The 22,166-nt window shown below is 46.4% G+C and overlaps 1 protein-coding gene across 1 annotated transcript; it reads right to left on the bottom strand.

Annotated features, from left to right (window-relative positions):
• Positions 1-1,683: 1,683 nt before the first annotated feature.
• Positions 1,684-20,937, bottom strand: LOC109766235 (probable glutathione S-transferase GSTU6). Its single transcript, XM_040395454.3, has 4 exons — positions 20,653-20,937; positions 20,474-20,572; positions 2,664-2,783; positions 1,684-2,592 (listed from the first exon to the last, which is right to left on the bottom strand). Exons 1-4 carry the CDS (start codon positions 20,935-20,937, stop codon positions 2,200-2,202), a joined length of 897 nt encoding a protein of 298 aa, XP_040251388.2. The 3' UTR covers positions 1,684-2,199.
• Positions 20,938-22,166: the final 1,229 nt, after the last annotated feature.

Here is a 22,166-nt window from a genome sequence, read left to right as displayed (position 1 = left end):
ACATCTTGTGGATGGCGGACTCTCTATCTTGCAATATGCCGATGATACAATTCTTTTTATGGAACATGACCTAGATAAGGCTAAAAATATGAAACTATTGCTTTCAGCTTTTGAGCAAATGTCAGGTCTGAAAATTAACTTCCATAAAAGTGAATTGTTCTGTTTCGGAGAAGCCAAGGAGGCGGCTACGCAATATGCTGACTTGTTCGGTTGTGCACAAGGCCAATTCCCGATTAAATATTTGGGAATTCCGATTCATTATCGGCGTCTCACTAATGCGGAGTGGAAACATGTGGAAGAGCGATTGGAGAAACGGTTGAGCAGTTGGAAAGGCAAGTTACTCTCTGTTGGAGGGCGACTAGTTTTGATCAATTCTGTTCTCACAAACATGGTTCTCTACATGCTGTCATTTTTCCAAATTCCCAAAGGGGTTCTGCAAAGACTGGATTACTTCAGATCCAGATTCTTTTGGCAAGGAGATAGTGAAAATAAAAAGTATAGGATAACCAAATGGAGTGTGGTTTGTCGACCAAAAGACCAGGGAGGTTTAGGTGTTCAGGACCTCCAGGTTAAGAATGATGCCTTGCTCAGTAAATGGTTGTTCAAGCTACTTACCGAGGATGGTGTTTGGCAAGCCCTGTTGCGCAATAAGTATCTAGGCCAAAAAGCATTGTCCCAGGCGTATTGGAAACCTGGTGACTCACATTTTTGGTCTGGTCTGATGGCGGTAAAGAAACATCTATTCCGCTTTGGATCAGTCGCGATAAAGGACGGCTCTGAGATACGTTTTTGGGAGGACAGGTGGCTAGGAAACACCACTCTTCAGGAACAGTATCCGGCCTTGTACCGAATTGTACGCGATAAGAATGATACTCGTGCGCATGTGCTCAGCTCCTCCCCGCCGAATGTATCATTTAGGAGGGATTTGATTGGCCTCCGCCTTGCGTCATGGCAACATCTTCTATCCCGTTTGGATTCGGTTAACTTGACACAAGGGAGGGATGTGTTTCGCTGGAATCTCACTACATCTGGGTCCTACACAGTTGACTCTATGTACCGTGCACTCTCGCACTTAGAGGCTCCATTGAATAATAATAAACTAATATGGAAATCAAAGATGCCACTAAAAATAAGATTTTCATGTGGTATCTTCGGAGAGGAGTTGCGCTAACAAAAGACAACCTCGCTCGACGCAACTGGCAAGGAAGTAAGAAGTGTAGCTTTTGTACTCATGACGAGACAATTAAACACCTCTTCTTTTAGTGCAAGTTCGCGCGTTCTATATGGTCAGTCATCCAAATAGCGTCCAATTTGTATCCACCAACAAGTGTTGCCAATATATATGGTCACTGGCTTGATGGAATACCAAATACTTTTAGTATGCTAATACGGGTGGGAGTGTCTGCCTTATTATGGTCGCTTTGGCTATGTAGAAACGATTTTGTTTTTAATGGCAAAACCTCTTCTTCTATGCAGATTATTTACCGTTGTACGCACTAGCTTCGTATGTGGTCTACGCTACAGCGAACGGAGTATCAATCGTTGTTCAAGGCAGTGTGTATGCGGTTGGAGCGGGTGGCCAGGGAGGTTTTTACCCAACATGGGTGGCAACATAATCTCCGGATCGGTCCATCTCCTCCGTCGACATGGGCATAGTTTTGGACTCATATGGCTTTACTGTTGCCAACTTGTCGTTTTTTTATACATACTTTGCTAGACTCTTCGTTAAGGCTGTGTGCATCTTAGCTATACAGAGGCCGGATGTCGCTCATTATGCTTTGTATTCACTTGATGCTACATTATGAGTTAATAAAAGCACCCTTTATCGAAAAAAAGAGCTCGGGAATAATCTTGTTGTTGAACATATACTGGTAATTGAGATGCAAGATGGAGGAAGATTCATATACTGGTAATTTCTTCGCAAAAAGAGAAACATATACTGGTAATTAATATGCGAGGTCATAAAAGAGCTAACACAAACAAGATGCAAGATGGACGAAACTTCAGTTTATTCACGAAACAACATGTCAACAACTCAGATCGAAGAGAGTGCACGCATGCGCACCATCCACGACGAGGAGACACTAAGGACCTAGTAGCAACAGTTCAACTCTTGGCGTGAAAACAACAACTCACAAGGCGGAGGAATTATTGGATTGACACGATCCTCCGCCGGTAATGGAACGACACGATCTTTAATTAGTTACCGGTGACCGCGACGTTCCACTTTGGATAAAGCACCGTAGTGATGTACTCCTCCAGCTCGTCCACCCTAGGCAGCAGCGCCTTGACCGGCTCGACAACCCTGAACCGCTCCGCCCATGCTGCTAGTTTCGGCGTCCTCGCCGGGTCGATAAGCGGCCCCAAGCCGGCCAGGCGGCCTACTGCCTCAAACCAAGGAAGATAGCACCCGAGCGCGATGTCAAGGAACCCGATGGAGCAACCACCGAAGAACGGCGCCTCCACCTCCCCTTTGGAGCACTCTGCCAGGGCAGCTTCCAAGTGTCGGAGCCCGGACAGGGTCTCCTCCACCTTACTGGCTCTCTCCTCCTGCTTCGCTGTCTTGAGGATGCCGGTGCACGAAGGGAACAACTGCGGCAACAAAGCGAATTGAGAGGTGCAACTCCACGCGCAACGAGAGGTAATCTGTCAAATGAACTAACCTTGTCATTCACATAGGCGGCCCAAACGCGAGCGGCTGCGCGGCTGTAGGGGTCTGCGGGGAGGATGGACGTGTCGTTGCCGGCAAGGCCAGGGGCATCGTCGAGGTACTCCACATAAAACTACGTCCCGTTTGGGCGTCATCGCATCACTGGAGAGAGAACGAAAACGAGAAAAGTGTGGACCTCGCCGATCCTGTCACAACAGTTTTTTCTGGTGGGGGGTGGGGGGGGGGGGGGGACAGAGGGACAGAGTTCGGAGCTCACAATTTCTGGGTCTTCCAAACAAATCAAAGCAGGGTTGCAGCTCTGCAGTATTTTTGTCTTGGAAAACGGCCTGCCTGAGCATATTTAAACAAGGAGTACCAAGACTAACTATTGACACACCCCACAAAAAGAAAAAAGACTAACTATTGACACTTTTGTGTACAGGTATCAGATTTTCCTGTTCTACGCATGCAGCCAAACTTTAATTAACAAGTACCCCCTCTGTAAAGAAAGATAAGAGCATTTAGATCACTAACGCTATTATATTTCTATATGGAGGCAGTTCCATTAATTTGATTGTAGTTGCAGACTTGCGGGTCATAGCGTTTGGAAGCATTCCAACCAGACCTTATCGGCTTAGCATCTTGATTTAAAATATTGCAAAGTGTCACTACATGACATGCATCTCGACCAGCAACTTTACACCTACACCATAGCGGGGATCAAAGTCATGCACGTAACTCTTTTATTATTTGATAGCTCACTTATTGACACCAATTGCCGGCATTTTGAATCTGGACTTTTTACTGATTTAATACACAGTTTCTTGCATTTATCTTGTATTTTTGTTTTATTCCATAGGTTGCGCCACTTAACAGTTTTCCGGTCTAACCTTGGGAGGGAAGACGATGTCTCGCTGAGGTGATGACCGACCAGGCGCCACCTCGATGGGAACAATATCACAAAATATTAGCAAATAATTCATGGTGATGTGATGAGCTTCATGCTATTGGTGTTTCTCGGTTGCACCAACTTGGTTCATGCGGAAGCATGCCTTGGTCCACACAGATTATTTGCTAACATTTTGTGACACACACATATTTTCTTGTTTTTGTAGATTTTTTCGACAAAGCTCGTTTCTGTAGATAGCTAAACTAGGTGATGTCTCGCTGAGGTGATGACCGACCAGCACTAGTAGAAAAAGGGCCTATTGTCCCGGTTGGTAAGGGCCTTTTGTCCCGGTTTTTGAACCGGGACTAAAGGGTCGTTACGAATGCCATAACCCTTTAGTCCCGGTTCTTACATGAACCGGGACAGATGGGCCTCCACGTGGCCGGTGCGGCGAGCCCAGGCAGGAGGGCCTTTGGTCCTGGTTGGTGGCACTACCGGCTACATATATACAATAATTATCTCTTACAATATAATCTCCTAACTAAATTGTAAGAACACAGGGTCCATATAGTATTCTCCGTTTTCAGCGATCACGTAGTCAAGGAAGAATGCCGCCAATTCCTCTTGAATTGCTCGCATACGATCTGGTGCTAGGAGTTCATCCCGCATCCGAAAGATCTAATTTGAAGAAGGGGGTCAACACATATATATATATGAATAAATGAAACTCAACACAAATGATGGTAATAAAATAAAATTGTGAATTTTATTGCTTACGCACTTCATATTGTTCGTCAGAGTAGCCCCGCTCACAGGTCGTGTAGCGGATGGACTCGCAAACGTAGTATCCACAGTAATTATTCCCGGGTTCCTGCCACAACCACTTTACAAGAAATAGAGGTCAATCAAACTGATAAGCAAGCATGCTAAATGGTATTGATGAAACTAGCGCTTGAATCACTAGGAGATGCACGGAACATGCTACTATAGTACTCACTTTCGGGTGTTTAAATTGCAGCTTCTTCGGCAGTCCCGGAGCTTTTTTGATGAATTTTCTCCAAACCTTGCCAGACAAAGAAAACAGTTACTTGATATCAGGAAATGAACAAAGTTGCTGATATGGTGGATAATGATCGATTTAACTTACTTCTCGAGCATTTGAGTCATGTCCGCATAGTCCTGGGGATCTTTTCGTCTCGAGTCTAAGACGGTTACTACTCCCTGCTCAAGCTTAATCTCTAGGAGAATATAGTGGAAGCTGCGAACGCATGCATAAGTCATCAATTACATTACTATAATCTGGACTAATAAGGGAAACCGAATATGCACAAGACAGTAACACTCACTTGAAGTTGTAAGGAAAGAGTATTATATCTTTGTTTTCATTTATTACCAACGATCGTAGCAAGTTGGCCTCGGTATTTTCGGCATGATATTTAACCTCAGTTGCATCTATGAGATTTTGTGTTAATGAACCCAATATCACCGATTTCTCTTTTCTTCAATTCGGCGATCTTCAATCTGCATAATATAGTGAGGATAATTATAAATACATGCAATGAAAGAGCTGACCTATATAGAGAGACTTAGTGACAGAAGTAGTACTACTTACAGACAGTAGCAAGTGATCATTGATTTATCGAGGGCCTTTTGATTGAAAAACTGGAAGAACTCCTCAAATGAAACATTCAACAGTTCAATTCCAACGAGGTCATGCTCTGTTTTAACTCTCGGCGTCAAAGTATTCCTCCCCCCAGACTCTCTGCAGGTTTTCATGTACCAATCGTGTAATCTTCGCATCATCGTTGGTAGAGATCTTTCATCTTTGACGAGAAGCTTCCCGTAATGGTATTTGTGTTCGTCCACCTCCAAGATATCATAATGTACATCGTCGGGCAGGTAATCTCCAAGATTGCTATAACCGGGCACCATCCTCGGATCATTAGCGACGATGTCGCTAGACACCTTGAGCGGGGGGGCACGATTGGTTCGCTTGTTCGCCGAGCTGGGCAATTTTTTTCCCAGCTCGTCGTTCCTTTAACCTTTGATCACTGACAGTACTTCCCGACCGCTCCGCTTCGGCAAATGACTTTGCAATAATGCGCTCATAGTTGCCTTTCAGCGGAGACTTTGGTGGTTTTGTCAGGGCAGCCAGAGTGCGCTTCGCTTTCACCGGATCTACCTTCTCCTCCGGAGGTGGATGTTTATTTGCTTTCACCCCTTCAAAGAAGTTCGTCACTTCGGCTCGCACGATCTTCGTGGTTTCCTCATCGGTCCTCTCGTATGGTAACTTCTCTGGAGTCTTCAGAGAAGGACCGAATCTGTATTGCCTCCCGCCTCTGGCTGTACTGCTAGATGCCGGCAGAGCAGACGGAGCGGCTGCGGCTATCTTCTTTCCTTGCTTACGAGGTGGAGGAGAAGGACTATGACGCACCGGAGCAGCCGGAGCGGCGGCGGGTCTCTTCTGCCCTTGCTGACGAGAAGGAGGAGGCTGCTATGGCGCGCCGGCGCAGGCGGAGAAGGAGGCGGAGTGCCGCCACGCGGCGGAGAAGGAGGCTGAGTGCCCTGAACACTCGCCGGAGGAGGAGGCGGAGGAGGAGGCGGAGTGCCGCCACGCGCCGGAGAAGGAGGCTGAGTGCCCTGATCACTCGCCGGAGGAGGAGGCGGAGTGCCCTTACTCGCCGGAGGCATCCAGTTCGGAAGGTTGATGAGCTCCTTCCGCCATAGGCATGGAGTCTTCAGAGCAGAACCCAGCCGAGTCTCCCCTTCACCGGTAGGGTGGTCAAATTTCATCGACCATCACCCTAGCATATCCTTCTGGAATCGGCCAGCAGTGGTAGGTTGCGCCGGGTTCAGGAGGTAAAACAGAGCCAACAGCCGTCTTGACTTTGAAGTTCTGCCATTGCGTCATAAGGTGGCAATGTTGAGACTCCGTGATAGCATCCACGGGGTAGCTAGCAGGAGCCGTCAAGACATGCTCCGGCTGAAGCAGCTCGGTGGAAGCCACGCTGCTTCTCCGCTGAGATGGCGGGGTAGCTTCGGGGGTAGTTTCGGCATGTCGATTGCCGTCTCGTTCCTCTAGCGCTTGAACCCTTTCGTGCAGCTTCTGAATTTGGGTCCGCTCCACTTTTTTCCTCCTCTCCTGGCTTTTGTAACCGCCTGCGTCCGGAAAACCAGCCTTCCACGGAACGGAGCCTGGCGTGCCTCGTGTCCGTCCAGGGTGCTCAGGATTCCCGGGGGCCACTGTGTGCTCGTCGTTCTCTTTGTCTGGAACGAACGTCCCTTGCTGCGCTGCATCAATATAGTGCTGAAGCCTCTTGACTGGTATTCTCAAAAGCTCGTCCGTCCAAACGCACCTCCCTGATACAGGGTCCAATTTTTCGCCAGCCCCGAAGAACCAAGTCCGGCAACGGTCTGGCCAGTTCATTGTCTGTGGTTCGATCCCTTTATCAAGTAGATCATTCTCAGCCTTGGCCCAATTAGGCCGGGCTTTGAGGTAGCCACCTGACCCCGTGCGATGGTGAAGCTTCTTCTTCGCAGCATTCTTCTTGTTTGTCGCTGACATCTTCTTACTCTTTTCCGATGTCTTGTGGGCCACAAATGCGGGCCAGTGATCTCTGATCTTCTCATACCGGCCGATGAATTCTGGTGTCTCTTCTTTGTCGACAAACGTTTTCAGCTCATTCTTCCACCTCCTGAATAGGTCTGCCATCTTCTTAAGAGCACGAGACTTGATTAATTGCTCTTTAACTGGCTTCTCCGGATCCTCCTCTGGCGGTAGGGTGAAATTTAACTTTAGCTCAGTCCAAAGATCATCTTTCTGCATGTCATTGACATAAGACACCTCAGGGTCTTCCTTCTTAGGCTTATACCATTGGTGGATGCTGATCGGGATCTTGTCCCTAACAAGAACCCCACACTGAGCAGCAAATGCTTCCTTTGTCCGAATGGGTTCAATCGGTTGGCCGTCGCGCGCGATTGCTGTGATCTCAAACCTTTCATCCGAGCGCAACTTTCTCTTCGGGCCTCGTTTCTTTACCGAAGTTGTGCTCGATCCGGAGGGCTAGAAAAAAGAAGAAAGACGAGAGTTAATTAATATGTGTACATACCAAAACAATGAATGCATCAATTAGCTAGTCAGCACAGGCTTAACTAATATATTTACCTGGCCGGACTGTGTTAGGTCAGCGGAGCCGTCACCACGGGCTCCTTCTTGCACCAGCATTGGGTCACCGGAGCCATCATAATTATGTCTTTCCTCCTCCACTCTTCGATCACCGTAGCCTGCTTCTTCACCCTGTTCTTGCAGACCATCATTGTCGTTAAGATACGACAAGATATCACCTCCGGCTAAGATTATGTCCCCCAACACCTCTTCTGCTTCCTCGTCTCGTCCGTGCTCCATTGTTTCTGCAAATACTACAACATGGCAATTATTACACAAACATGACAGCAAGTGGATATATTAGTGCAAACGTAGACCTAGCTTATTCCGGGTTTGGGGTGGCCTCGGCAACGCTTCAAGGGTAGGGGCGCGGCGGGAGGGGGTAGGAGACCGACATCGTTTTTTCTTAGGGTTTGGGTGTCCTCGAGAGTTTTGGTCGAGCGAGAGGGCCGGGGGGGGTGCTCCCGTGGTATAAGTTATCACGGTCGAGAGGGGGTATATATATAGACCGCCCATCATGTCGAAGTTATTTTGGAATGGAGTTCCCGATAAAAATTAAGAAGAGGAAGTAGAAGATAAAAAAAGTGGAGAAGAAGAAAAAAAAGGAGAAGAAGAAGGAATAGAGGAGAAGAAGAAAAAATAGACTCTATTTTTTCTTCTTCTCCTCTATTCCTTCTTCTTCTCCTTTTATTTTTCTTCTTAATCCTCTTCTTAGTTCATTCCTTCTTCCTTTCTTCCTAGCTAGATATATAAAACTTTTCTAAAAAATGTTATCGGGGAGGGGGTATCGACCTCTCCTCATGTTGAAATTCTCGGGGAGGGGGTATATCGACCCCCACCCCCCTCATCATGCATATATAGCTACTACATACATATATAAATTGAAAAAAAATTACATATATACAACAAAAACATTAATACACATATGAACAAAAAATACATATATGAACAAAAACATGTTGTGAACAAAAAAATTAATGTAATAAATCTAATAAGAAATTAATCTAATAAAAAACATGCTCAGAACTTACATATAGCCACATACATACAAATATACATTATATATATGAACAAAAAATTAATCTAATACAAAATAAAAACAGAGCCGGACCGGCGCGGCGGCTCACAGCGGGGGCCTCTGGCGATGGCGACGGCGGGGGAGGCGAGGGCGCCGACGCGGGGGCAGGCCGCGGGAAGGGGCTCGGGCGCGGGGCAGGGGCGGCGCGGCGACGGCGTCGGAGGCAGGGGCGGTGCGGCGACGGCGTCGGAGGCAGGGGCGGCGCGGCGACGGCGTCGGAGGCAGGGGCGATGACGGCGACGGCGACGAGGAGCAGCGCTGGGGCGTCGGGCACGAACTGAAGGTGAAGTTGTGAAATTTCACAAGTCCAGTTTATATACAAAGAGCATTGGTACCGGTTGGTGGCACCAACCGGGACCAATGCTACCTTTAGTCCCGGTTGGTGGCACCAACCGGGACCAAAGGCCTCTTTTCAGCAGCCCAAAGGGCGGGAAGCGGCGGCCTTTGGTCCCGGTTGGTGGCACCAACCGGGACTAAAGGTGGGGCACTGGTCCCGGTTGGTGCCACCAACCGGGACGGAAAGCCTTGCACAACGGCGTGGTGGTGGGAGTTTAGTCCCACCTCGCTAGCTGAGAGAGAGCCGCACCTGTTTATAAGGTGCGGTGCGCCTGAGCTGTCGAGCTCCTCTCTAAAGCAGGCTTACGGGCCTAACCTCTTTGTACATGCCTGTGGGCCTACTGGGCCTTCTGCGGGCCTGAATGCTGGCCCATGGATGGGTTTCTAGTCGTATTCAGGCCGTGGTGGCCCAGTAGGTGGCATAATTTTTATTTTTTGCCTGTTTTTTGTGTTCTTTTTGCTTTATTTATTTTGTTTTGTTTCTACTTACAACAAAAAACTTATTTATTTTATTTTATTTTGTTTCTAATTACTTATTTATTTTACTTTATGATAATTCTTTTTGCTATTAAAGTTTATAAGAAAAAAAGTTGTTTATGAAAATTATTTTTGCTTTCAATGATTTTGAACAGAAAATACTTCGATAATTTTAGTTGCATCAATTTTATATAATTTTAGTTTCAATAATACTAGAGGTTGCTTATAATGTTTTGAACAGAAAATACTTTGATAATTTTAGTTTCATAAATTTTATTTATGTTATTAAAGTTTATTTTATTTTGTTTCTACTTATATATTTTATTAAAGTTTATATTATTTTGTTTTTAATTACTTATTTATTTTATTTGTTATTTTTCATGCACCATTTTTCATGCATTTACTGATTATTTTGAGCTATAATACCCTAAAATTGAAAAGCATTTCAAATGAACTCTGAAAAGGTTGAAAGTTGGCATGGTATCATCATTTCATCCACATAGCATGTGCAAGAAAGTTGAGAGGGTTACGGCAAAAACTGGATGCACTTCGTATACAAAACGGATAATCTCTTTCGAAGTATCAGGATTTCATACGGAAACTCGTGTGTTACAAAGGGGTTTCATTTTTTTAAACTTATTTGAACTCCTGACTTTTCGTGTGTTCAAAATGCACCATTCAAAGCCACATCATCAATTTTCAACCCTTTCTGACTTCATTTGTTATTTTTCATTCATTTATTGATTATTTTGAGCTATAAGACCCTGAAATTGAAAAGCATTTCAAATGAACTCTGAAAAGGTTGAAAGTTGGCATGGTATCATCATTTCATCCACATGGCATGTGCAAGAAAGTTGAGAGGGTTACGGCAAAAATTGGATGCACTTCGTGTACAAAACGGACAATGGTATCATACTCGTCTGTTACAAAGTTGGCATGGTATCATCATAATAGTTGCAGGAGAAAGTATTCACTTTTTCTTCGCTTGTGTCATTTGCTTATTGCGCCGTAACCATGGATAATCTTCATCGTTTATCAGGATGCTTGGGTCTGCCTTGACTTTGAAGGGAGGAATTTCATGGAACTTTTCATAATCTTCAGACATGTCTGTCTTGCCCTCCACTCCCACAATGTCCTTTTTCCTGAAAGAACTATGTGGCGCTTTGGCTCATCGTATGATGTATTCGCTTCCTTATCTTTTCTTTTTCTCGGTCTAGTAGACATGTCCTTCACATAGATAACCTGTGCCACATCATTGGCTAGGACGAACGGTTCGTCAGTGTACCCAAGATTGTTCAGATCCACTGTTGTCATTCCGTACTGTGGGTCTACCTGTACCCCGCCTCCTGACAGATTGACCCATTTGCACTTAAACAAAGGGACCTTAAAATCATGTCTGTAGTCAAGTTCCCATATGTCCATCATGTAACCATAATATGTGTCCTTTCCCCTCTCGGTTGCTGCATCAAAGCGGACACCGCTGTTTTGGTTGGTGCTCTTTTGATCTTGGGCGATCGTGTAAAATGTATTCCCATTTATCTCGTATCCTTTGTAAGTCAATACAGTCGAAGATGGTCCCCTGGACAACGAGTACAACTCATCACAAATAGTGGTGTCACCTCTGAGACGTGTTTCCAACCAACTGCTGAAAGTCCTGATGTGTTCACATGTAATCCAGTCGTCACACTGCTCCGGGTGTTTGGAGCGCAGACTGTTCTTGTGTTCATCGACATATGGGGTCACCAAGGTAGAGTTCTGTAGAACTGTGTAGTGTGCTTGAGACCAAGAATGCTTGTCCCTGCATATTATTGAGTCCGCTCCTAGCGTGCCTTTTCCAGTCAGTCTCCCCTCATACCGCGATTTAGGGAGACCTATCTTCTTAAGGCAGGAATGAAGTCAACACAAAACCCAATGACATCCTCTGTTTGATGGCCCATAGAGATGCTTCCTTCTGGCCTAGCGCGGTTACAGACATATTTCTTTAGGACTCCCATGAACCTCTCAAAGGGGAACATATTGTGTAGAAATACGGGCCCCAGAATGACAATCTCGTCGACTAGATGAACTAGGACGCGCGTCATGATATTGAAGAAGGATGGTGGGAACACCAGCTCGAAACTGACAAGACATTGCGCAACATCACTCCTTAGCCTTGGTATGATTTCTGGATCGATCACCTTATGAGAGATTGCATTGAGGAATGCACATAGCTTCACAATGGCTAATCGAACGTTTTCCGGTAGAAGCCACCTCAATGCAACCGGAAGCAGTTGCGTCATAATCACATGGCAGTCATGAGACTTTAGGTTCTGAAACTTTTCTCTGGCATATTTATTATTCCCTTTATATTCGATGAGAAGCCAGTCGGGACCTTCATACTGAGCAGGCATTCAAAGAAGATTTCTTTCTCTTCTTTCGTAAGAGCGTAGCTGGCAGGACCTTCATACTGCTTCGGAGGCATGCCGTCTTTTTCGTGCAAACGTTGCAGGTCCTCCCGTGCCTCAGCTGTATCTTTTGTCTTCCCATACACGCCCAAGAAGCCTAGCAGGTTCACGCAAAGGTTCTTCGTCACGTGCATCACGTCGATTGAAGAGCGGACCTCTAGGTCTTTCCAGTAGGGTAGGTCCCAAAATATAGATTTCTTCTTCCACATGGGTGCGTGTCCCTCAGCATCATTCGGAACAGCTAGTCCGCCGGGACCCTTTCCAAAGATTACGTGTAAATCATTGACCATAGCAAGTACGTGATCACCGGTACGCATGGCGGGCTTCTTCCGGTGATCTGCCTCGCCTTTGAAATGCTTGCCTTTCTTTCAACATTGATGGTTGGTCGGAAGAAATCGACAATGGCCCAGGTACACATTCTTCCTGCATTTGTCCAGGTATATACTTTCAGTGTCATCTAAACAGTGCGTGCATGCGTGGTATTCCTTGTTTGTCTGTCCTGAAAGGTTACTGAGAGCGGGCCAATCGTTGATGGTTACAAACAGCAACGCGTGCAGGTTAAATTCCTCCTGTTTGTGCTCATCCCACGTACGTACACCGTTTCCATTCCACAGCTGTAAAAGTTCTTCAACTGATGGCCTTAGGTACACATCAATGTCGTTGCCGGGTTGCTTAGGGCCTTGGATGAGAACTGGCATCATAATGAACTTCCGCTTTATCAACATCCAAGGAGGAAGGTTATACATACATAGAGTCAAGGGCCAGGTGCTGTGATTGCTGCTCTGCTCCCCGAAAGGATTAATGCCATCCGCGCTTAAACCGAACCATACGTTCCTTGGGTCAGCTGCAAACTCAACCCAGTACTTTCTCTCGATTTTTCTCCACTCCGACCCGTCAGCGGGTGCTCTCAACTTCCCGTCTTTCTTACGGTCCTCACTGTGCCATCGCATCAACTTGGCATGCTCTTCGTTTCTGAACAGACGTTTCAACCGTGGTATTATAGGAGCATACCACATCACCTTCGCAGGAACCCTCATCCTGGGGGGCTCGCCGTCAACATCACCAGGGTCATCTCGTCTGATCTTATACGGTAATGCACCGCATACCGGGCATGCGTTCAGATCCTTGTACGCACCGCGGTAGAGGATGCAGTCATTAGGGCATGCATGTATCTTCTGCACCTCCAATCCTAGAGGGCATACAACCTTCTTTGTTGCGTATGTACTGTCGGGCAATTCGTTATCCTTTGGAAGCTTCTTCTTCAATATTTTCAATAGCTTCTCAAATCCTTTGTCAGGCACAACATTCTCTGCCTTCCACTACAGCAATTCCAGTACGGTATCGAGCTTTGTGTTGCCATCTTCGCAATTGGGGTACAACCCTTTTTTGTGATCCTCTAACATGCGATCGAACTTCAGCTTCTCCTTTTGACTTTCGCATTGCGTCCTTGCATTGACAATGACCCGGCGGAGATCATCATCATCGGGCACTGGTTCCTCTTGATCTTCAGCACCTTCCCCCGTTGCAGCATCATTGGGCACATCGTCTGGTTCCTCTTGATCTTCAGCAGCTTCCCCCGTTGCAGCATCACCGTATTCAGGGGGCACATAGTTGTCATCTTCCTCTTCTTCTTCGCCGTCTTCCATCATAACCCCTATTTATCCGTGCGTCGTCCAAACATTATAGTGTGGCATGAAACCCTTGTAAAGCAGGTGGGTGTGAAGGATTTTCCAGTCAGAGTAAGACTTCGTATTCCCACATTTAGGGCATGGACAACACATAAAACCATTCTGCTTGTTTGCCTCAGCCACTTCGAGAAAATCATGCACGCCCTTAATGTACTCAGAGGTGTGTCTGTCACCGTACATCCATTGCCGGTTCATCTGCATGCATTATATATAATTAAGTATGTCAAAAACCATTACAGAACATCATGAATAGATAATTAAGTGACCAAATTAATAGAAGTTCATCATCACATTAAAACCAAAGTACATACATAGTTCTCATCTAACAACATATAGCTCTCCAGAGCATCTAATTAATTAAACCATACATTGAAACTATGTAAAACATTTCATTGCGAAAACAAATGCGATCATAATTGCAACCAAGGTAACAATTGATCCAACGGCATAATGATACCAAGCCTCGGTATGAATGGCATATTTTCTAATCTTTCTAATCTTCAAGCGCATTGCATCCATCTTGATCTTGTGATCATCGACGACATCCGCAACATGCAATTCCAATATCATCTTCTCCTTCTCAATTTTTTTTATTTTTTCCTTCAAGAAATTGTTTTCTTCTTCAACTAAATTTAACCTCTCGACAATAGGGTCGGTTGGAATTTCCGGTTCACATACCTCCTAGATAAATAAAATCTATGTCACGTTGGTCGGCATAATTTTCATAAACAATAAATGAACCAATAGTTATAAAGATAATATATACCACATCCGAATCATAGACAGGACGAGGGCTGACGGGGGCGGATACCAAAACCATCGCACTATATAATAACAAGCAATAAAATAGTAAGAAAATTAGACAAGTATCTATCTAAAGTAAGAATTTTTCTTTCAAAAAGAAGATAAGAACAAGAGGCTCACCACGGTGGTGCCGGCAACGAGATCGGCGCGGGCGATCGACGGCGGTGAAGACAGGAATGGGACATGACGGGCCGCTAAACCTAGACAAATCTCGAGGAAAATGGAGCTTTGAGGTCGAGCTTCGAGATGAGAAACCTTAACTAGTGTGGCTCGGGCATTTCATCGAACACCTCATGTGCATAGGAGGTGAGCTAGAGCACCACAAAGCCCTCCCCTCGCCGGCCAGAGAAAAACAGAGCACTGGAGTGCTCTGCTCGCGGGCGAGGGGTATATATAGGCACCTCATTGGTCACGGTTCGTGGCATGAACCGGGACTAAAAGGCAGCCTGTGGTCCCGGTTCAAGCCACCAACCGGGACCAATGGTGGTGGGCCAGGAGCGAGGCCCATTGGTCCCGCTTCGTCCCACTAACCGGGACCAAAGGGGCCAGACGAACCGGGACCAATGACCTCACGAGGCCCGGCAGGCCCCTGGCCTCACGAACCGGGACCAGTGCCCCCATTGGTCCCGGTTCTGGACTGAACCGGGACTAATAGGCTGACCCGGTCTGAACCAAAGCCCTCTTTTCTACTAGTGCAGGCGCCACCTTGATGGGAACAATATCACAAAATATTAGCAAATAATTCATGGTGATGTGATGAGCTTCATGCTATTGGTGTTTCTCGGTTGCACCAACTTGGTTCATGCAGAAGCATGCCTTGGTCCACACAGATTATTTGCTAATATTTTGTGACACACACATATTTCTTGTTTTTGTAGATTTTTTCGACAAAGCTCGTTTCTGTAGATAGCTAAATTAGGAGATGATTTAATTATATCACTTCATGTATGCTGGAAGGGAAATTAGGCTGCCCATAGTGGGAAGTAATACCTCCACAGTGCATAGTACCATATGACCTTATTTACAGCCATGCAAGACATATACTAGTGACACTCACAAAAAATAAGACATATACTCCGCATGAATCTGTGTAGACCAAGGCATGCTTCCGCATGAACCAAGATTGACGATGCTTCAATTTATATTGATACGATACTCAATAATTTTTTTCATTTAATTCTATGTCACCTCATCAAAATTGCTTAGTTGGCATGATACTAGTTATGATACTCCCTCCGTTTTTATTTACTCTGCATAGTAACTTTGGTCAAAGTCAAACTTTGTAAACTTTGATAAAGTTTATAGACAAAAAATATTAACATATAAAATAGCAAATCAATATCATTAGATTCATTATTGAAAATACTTTCACATCAAATAGATTTGTTATTGTAAATGTTCATATTTTTTTATAAACTTGGTCAGACTTTATGAAGTTTTGACTTAAGTGAAATCTCAAATACTCCTCGCCAAACACTTGCACAATTCCGACTGCGAAGCGCTTGACACACATGATGGCTTGGCTCTCACCCATAGCCAAGTGATCATCAACTAGATCAGCCGATATACCGTATGCCAACATACGCAAAGCGGCTGTCACCTTCGGAAAGGTGCTATGCCCGAGCTCTCCGGCGGCATTCCTCCTTTGCTGAAAAAAGCGGTCATGGCTCGCTAGTTTCTCTGCAATGCGCCTGAACAACTCGGTGCTCATCCTAAACCGGCGACGAAAATACGACTCGGGGTATGTGGGATTCTCCGCAAAATAATGCCTGATCAATCTGTTGTGGGCATCGATCCTATCCCTCCAAATTTTCTGCCGACCCATAACCGAACCACCGTGCTTCGGTTTTTTATTGATATGCATAGCTAGGATCACTGCAAGATCCTCCTCCTCTTCCATATCAAATTCTTCTTCGGAAGAATCATACAACGAACTCATCTACAATGTTCAATACTATGCTATAAAAACTACAATCAACACACACGAAATTCGTGGCTTTTGAGCAATACATACCTTCTAGACGTTTTGTCGAACACCTTGCGGGCGCCGAGCGGCAGCGAGCGCTCGGGCGCTGTTCGTCGGAGGACGGACGCGCGCGAGGAGCGGCGGACTAGAGGGGGGGCGGAGAAGCCACCGCGGGGCGGGGATAGGCCGGGGAAGCGCCGGAACGGTCGCCGGGTGGCGCGGTCGGCGGCGGCGACGCGGCTGGATGGGGGGTGGGAGCTGTGAGCGAGCGCGCGAGAGTCCAGCGCGCGGGAGCGGGCGCAGCAAATAAGCGGCGCGCGATTGAGTTTCGGCCCGCGCGCTGAACTACATATGCCTCGTGCGCTGTTTTTGCGCGCCCGCTGGAGCAACTATACCGGTTGCGCGCGCGCTAAAACGAGCAATTTTGCGGCACGGCACTAGTTTGGCGCGGCTGTTGAAGATGCTCTTATATGATGTTGGCTTTATAAAGACTACAGGTGACATGGACATGGCTGTAGAGCCGGCTGCTGCCTCTCTTATTATCCTTGCTCTAACATATGCTTCTTGCCGACGTTCTTGGATATTTTAGGTACACTGCCTGCATGCTGCATATTAGTTGGCCAAGCAATATTATACTAGTTTAACATTCACTTCCTTAATTTTGCTGTCTCTTGTTATGGCTCTCTCATTGCTTGATTTTACCATTTTTCACGCACTCAAGTATCACGTATGAAGTCTTGCTCACTACTTGCCTAGTAATGTCTCAGCAAGGGGTGGAAGACCTGCCAGTCAAGGTGACTTGAATTTGGCAGCCTTACTATGTCATGCATGACGTGAGCTGCAGTACATACTACTGCACTGTCTAGCCTGAGAGGGACAGACTGAATCCGACAAAGCCACGTATACATGGTAGCACCTACCACATACAATAATTTATTACTTGCATGTCCAGCTCATGCATGCATCATTCTGCTAGTAAGACTAGCCACGGTGGAAAGTAACATACATTAGTAACATACACATATCCTTAGACTATAGTACTATCTTCATAGTGGATAGTAACTTAAGTGTGGTAACATGCACAGCTTCAGTTATTAGGTTATAAATGCATATTGCATTGGGACATGTGATGTTACAGTAACTAGCTAAGTTACTCAAACTACCTCTGTCCTCATTAACTCATTGTCACATAAGCAAATTTGTTGAGTTGGACTCGATGTTACTGCTGAAGTTACTCCCATTGTGGCTAGTTTAACACGTACACTTCCTTAGCTAAGTTCAGCGGACATGAATTAAATATATTTTACTGCTAGCTACTGTAACAAATGCTCCTTGCCGATGTCCTTGGATATTTTAGCTAGTACACTGCCTGCATGATGCATATTAGTTTCTTTTGCGGAGAGCATGATGCATATTAGTTGGTGAAACAAGATTATAGTTTAACACCCTCTCCTAATTTCATTCAACCAAAAAAATGCTCCCAAGTCTTTTACATTAATCCTGTAAGTGTCATTCTTTATGAACAGTAGCCAGGCCAAGATTGGCTAAGGCCACGAGCGAGAAAGTAAAGGTCAAAAAATAACTAAAACAACCTAGTTTCAAGGCATGAGCAATTTTAACATGGTAAGGTAAGAGTTACTCAAACCCGCTACTTAATAATAAAATCACCAGCTCAGTCATAAAAGGAAGTAACTTAGACTGGTGGGTAGTGTCATACGTGTGATGACATAGAGAAGTTCGTTCATTACTTTGTAGAGTTATTTTATATTCGGAACCGCCATGTGATGATAACATATTATATTACTTCATTTGCATCTCTTCTCACTAGTAGAAAAAGGGCCTATTGTCCCGGTTCGTAAGGGCCATTTGTCCCGGTTTTTGAACCGGGACTAAAGTGTCGGTACCAATGCCCTAGACCTTTAGTCCCGGTTCTTACACAAACCGGGACAGATGGGCCTCCACGTGGCCGGTGCGGCAAGCCCAGGCAGGAGGCCCTTTGGTCCCGGTTGGTGGCACCAACCGGGACCAATAGGCATCCATGCGTCAGCATTTTAGGGGCTGGGGTTATTGTTTTATTTGAAAGGGGGGGGGTTTGGGGGTTTTGGGGGGTTAATTTAGGTGTTTCATATATTGTGTTAGCTAGCTAATTAATAGAGAGAAGTGTCCTCTCTTATTTCCGTGCTTGGTCGACGCTACGTACTATATACGTATAGAGAGGACTAGACACGCTAGCTAGTAAGCAAATGAAGGAAACAGAGATCGTCATGAACATATGCATACAGAGAGAAGTGATATCGACCACCTCTCCTTCTCCGAGAGATTGGTCGAACAACAAATTCTCTTATATCTATCCGACACTACTGGCTATATATATACAATAATTATCTCTTATAATATAATCTCCTAATTATATATGAACACAGGGTCCACATGGTATTCTCCGTCTTCAGCGATCACGTGGTCAAGGAAGAATGCCGCCAATTCCTCTTGAATTGCTCGCATACGATCTGGTGCTAGGAGTTCATCCCGCATTCGAAAGATCTAATTTGAAGAAGGGGGTCAATACATATATATATGAATAAATGAAACTCAACACAAATGATGGTAATAAAATAAAATTGTGAATATTATTGCTTACGCACTTCATATTGTTCGTCAGAGTAGCCCCCCTCACAGGTCGTGTGGCGGATGGACTCGCAAACGTAGTATCCACAGAAATCATTCCCTTGTTCCTGCCACAACCACTTTACAAGAGAAGAGGTCAATCAAACTGATAAGCAAGCATGCTAAATGGTATTGATGAAACTGGCGCTTGAATCACTAGGAGATGCGCGGAACATGCTACTATAGTACTTACTTTCGGGTGTCAAAATTGCAGCTTCTTCGGCAGTCCCGGAGCTTTTTTGGTGAATTTTCTCCAAACCCTGCCACACAAAGAAAACAATTACTTGATATCAGGAAATGAACAAAGTTGCTGATATGATGGATAATGATCGATTTAACTTACTTCTCGAGCATTTGAGTCATGTCCGCATAGTCCTGGGGATCTTTTCGTCGAGTCTAAGACGGTTACTACTCCCTGCTCAAGCTTAATCTCTAGGAGAATATAGTGGAAGCTGCACACGCATGCATAAGTCATCAATTACATTACTATAACCTGGACTAATAAGGGAAACCGAATATGCACAAGACAGTAACACTCACTTGAAGTTGTAAGGAAAGAGTATCATATCTTTGTTTTCATTTATTACCAACGATCGTAGCAATTTGGCCTCGGTATTTTTGGCATGATATTTAACCTCAGTTGCATCTATGAGATTTGTGTTAATGAATCCAATATCACCGATTTGTCTTTTCTTCAATTCGGCGATCTTCAATCTGCATAATATAGTGAGGATAATTATAAATACATGCAATGAAAGAGCTGACCTATATAGAGAGACTTAATGACAGAAGTAGTACTACTTACAGACAGTAGCAAGTGACCGTTGATTTATCGACGGCCTTTTGATTGAAAAACTGGAAGAACTCCTCAAATGGAACATTCAACAGTTCAATTCCAACGAGGTCATGCTCCTCTTTAACACTCAGCATCAAAGTATCCCTCCCACTACAGGAATCAGCTACTTTGCCGTCTGCCACGGCAGACGGCAAAGGCAAGGATGGCGGACGATAAAGGCCTTTGCCGTCTGCCGCGGACGGCAAAAGACTCCGGCAAAGTAGGCTACGGTAAAGAGCATCTTTGCCGTCTGCTTTCTGAAGCAGACGGCAATGGGGCCTTTGCCATCAGCGGCTGATGGCAAAGATGCCCTCCCTTTGTCGTCTGCCAAACGCAATCCTTGCCGTCAGCCTCGTAAAATCACGGACGACAAAGAACTTAGTAAATATTAAAAAAAAACGTTCGGTGAGCAGCCTGTCCGGCGTCTTGCGTTTGGCGTGTCCGGTGCCCGGCGAGCAGTACTCCAACAATACAAACCGACGAGAGGAATGAACGGACGACGATAAACACTACAGTACCATCAACACTTGCTCCAAGAATCGACGAATGAATTTCACAATACATTACCCACAAACACTACAGTATACACGAACAAATTACAAGAGATTTGATTTAACGAGGAGCTCCAATCCGCCCGCGGCTGCACCGGAGCTCACCACGCTCATCCGGGCGCTGGATCCGGTTGCGACCCCTCCCTTCGATGAGGGCCAGGACCCAGCACCCTTGGTTGCGGGCAGAGCTGCCGCAGGCCGCCGCTGCTCGAGGTGGCAGGGGCAAACGGGGACCAGGCCAGGCACGGCGGCGTCGAGGGCGAAGAGAGAAGGGGCCGGCGCCGGCGGGCGAGGTGGTGGCCGGAAGGGGCAATGGGGGCCGGGGCCGGCGGGGGCAAAAGGGGACGGGGCCGGGCACGGCGGCGTCGGGGGCGAAGAGAGAAGGGGCATGCGCCTGCGGGCGAGGTGGTGGCCGGAAGGGGGCGATGGGGGCCGGGGCCAGCGGGGGCAAACGGGGACGGGGCCGGGCACGGCGGCGTCGGGGGAGAAGAGAGAAGGGGCCGTGCCGGCGGGCAAGGTGGTGGCCGGAAGGGGGCTACGGGAGCCGGGGACGGCGGCCGGCTGGGGCGACGAGAGGCGGGGAGCAGAGGCGTACGAGAGAGAAGGGAGACAGATCGTGGTGGGGGTGGCTCTCAGGAGGATAAGGGAGAGAGAGAGAGAGTGGATGGTGGGGGCGTGGGATGGGCCGCATCAGTTTTGCGTTGTGGAGATGCATGTGTGGAGCAGATCATGCCATGTCATCGATCCGTGTGATCGATCTGCGTGGTGTGCTTTCTCTTTGCCGTCCGCTGGCGGAAGACAAAGAATTTTTGCCGTCCGCCAGCAGACGACAAAGAAACTGGCCATTAGGTTGTCCTCGTAAGCCCGCCACCCACCCTCTTTGCCGTTAGCTAGCAGACGGCAAAGCTTCTTTGTCGTCCACTAGCAGACGGCAAAGATACGGCTGATGGCAAACCCTATCTTTGCCATCTGCTGCCTCTTTGCCGTCTGCTTTCTGGTGGCTGATGGCAAAGCCTTCCTTTGCCGTCCGCTGGCTGACGGCAAAGAGTCGGCAGACGGCAAATCTACTGATTCCAGTAGTGTCCCCCAAGACTCTTTGCAGGTTTTCATGTACCAATCATGTAATCTTTGCATCATCGTTGTTAGAGATCTTTCATCTTTGACGAGAGGCTTCCCGTAATGGTATTTGTGTTCGTCCACCTCCAAGAAATCATAATGTACATCGTCGGGCAGGTAATCTCCAAGATTGTTATAACCGGCCACCATCCTCGGATCATTAGCGGCGATGTCGCTAGACACCTTGAGCGGGGGGCACGATTGGTTCGCTTGTTCGCCGAGCTGGGCAATTTTTTTCCCAGCTCGTCGTTCTTTTAACCTTTGATCACTGACAATACTTCCCGACCGCTCCGCTTCGGCAAATGTCTTTCCAATAATGCGCTCATAGTTGCCTTTCGGCGGAGACTTTGGTGGTTTTGTCAGGGCAGCAAGAGTGCGCTTCGCTTTCGCCGGATCTACCTTCTCCTCCGGAGGTGGATGTTTCTTTGCTTTCACCCCTTCAAAGAAGTTCTTCACTTCGGCTCGCACGATCTTCGTGGTTTCCTCCTCGGTCCTCTCGTATG

Source organism: Aegilops tauschii, chromosome 7, assembly GCF_002575655.3.
Source record: "Aegilops tauschii subsp. strangulata cultivar AL8/78 chromosome 7, Aet v6.0, whole genome shotgun sequence".
Classification (NCBI taxonomy): domain Eukaryota; kingdom Viridiplantae; phylum Streptophyta; class Magnoliopsida; order Poales; family Poaceae; genus Aegilops; species Aegilops tauschii.
Note: the sequence above shows the minus strand (reverse complement) of the source record. Positions and strands in the feature narration are given on the sequence as shown.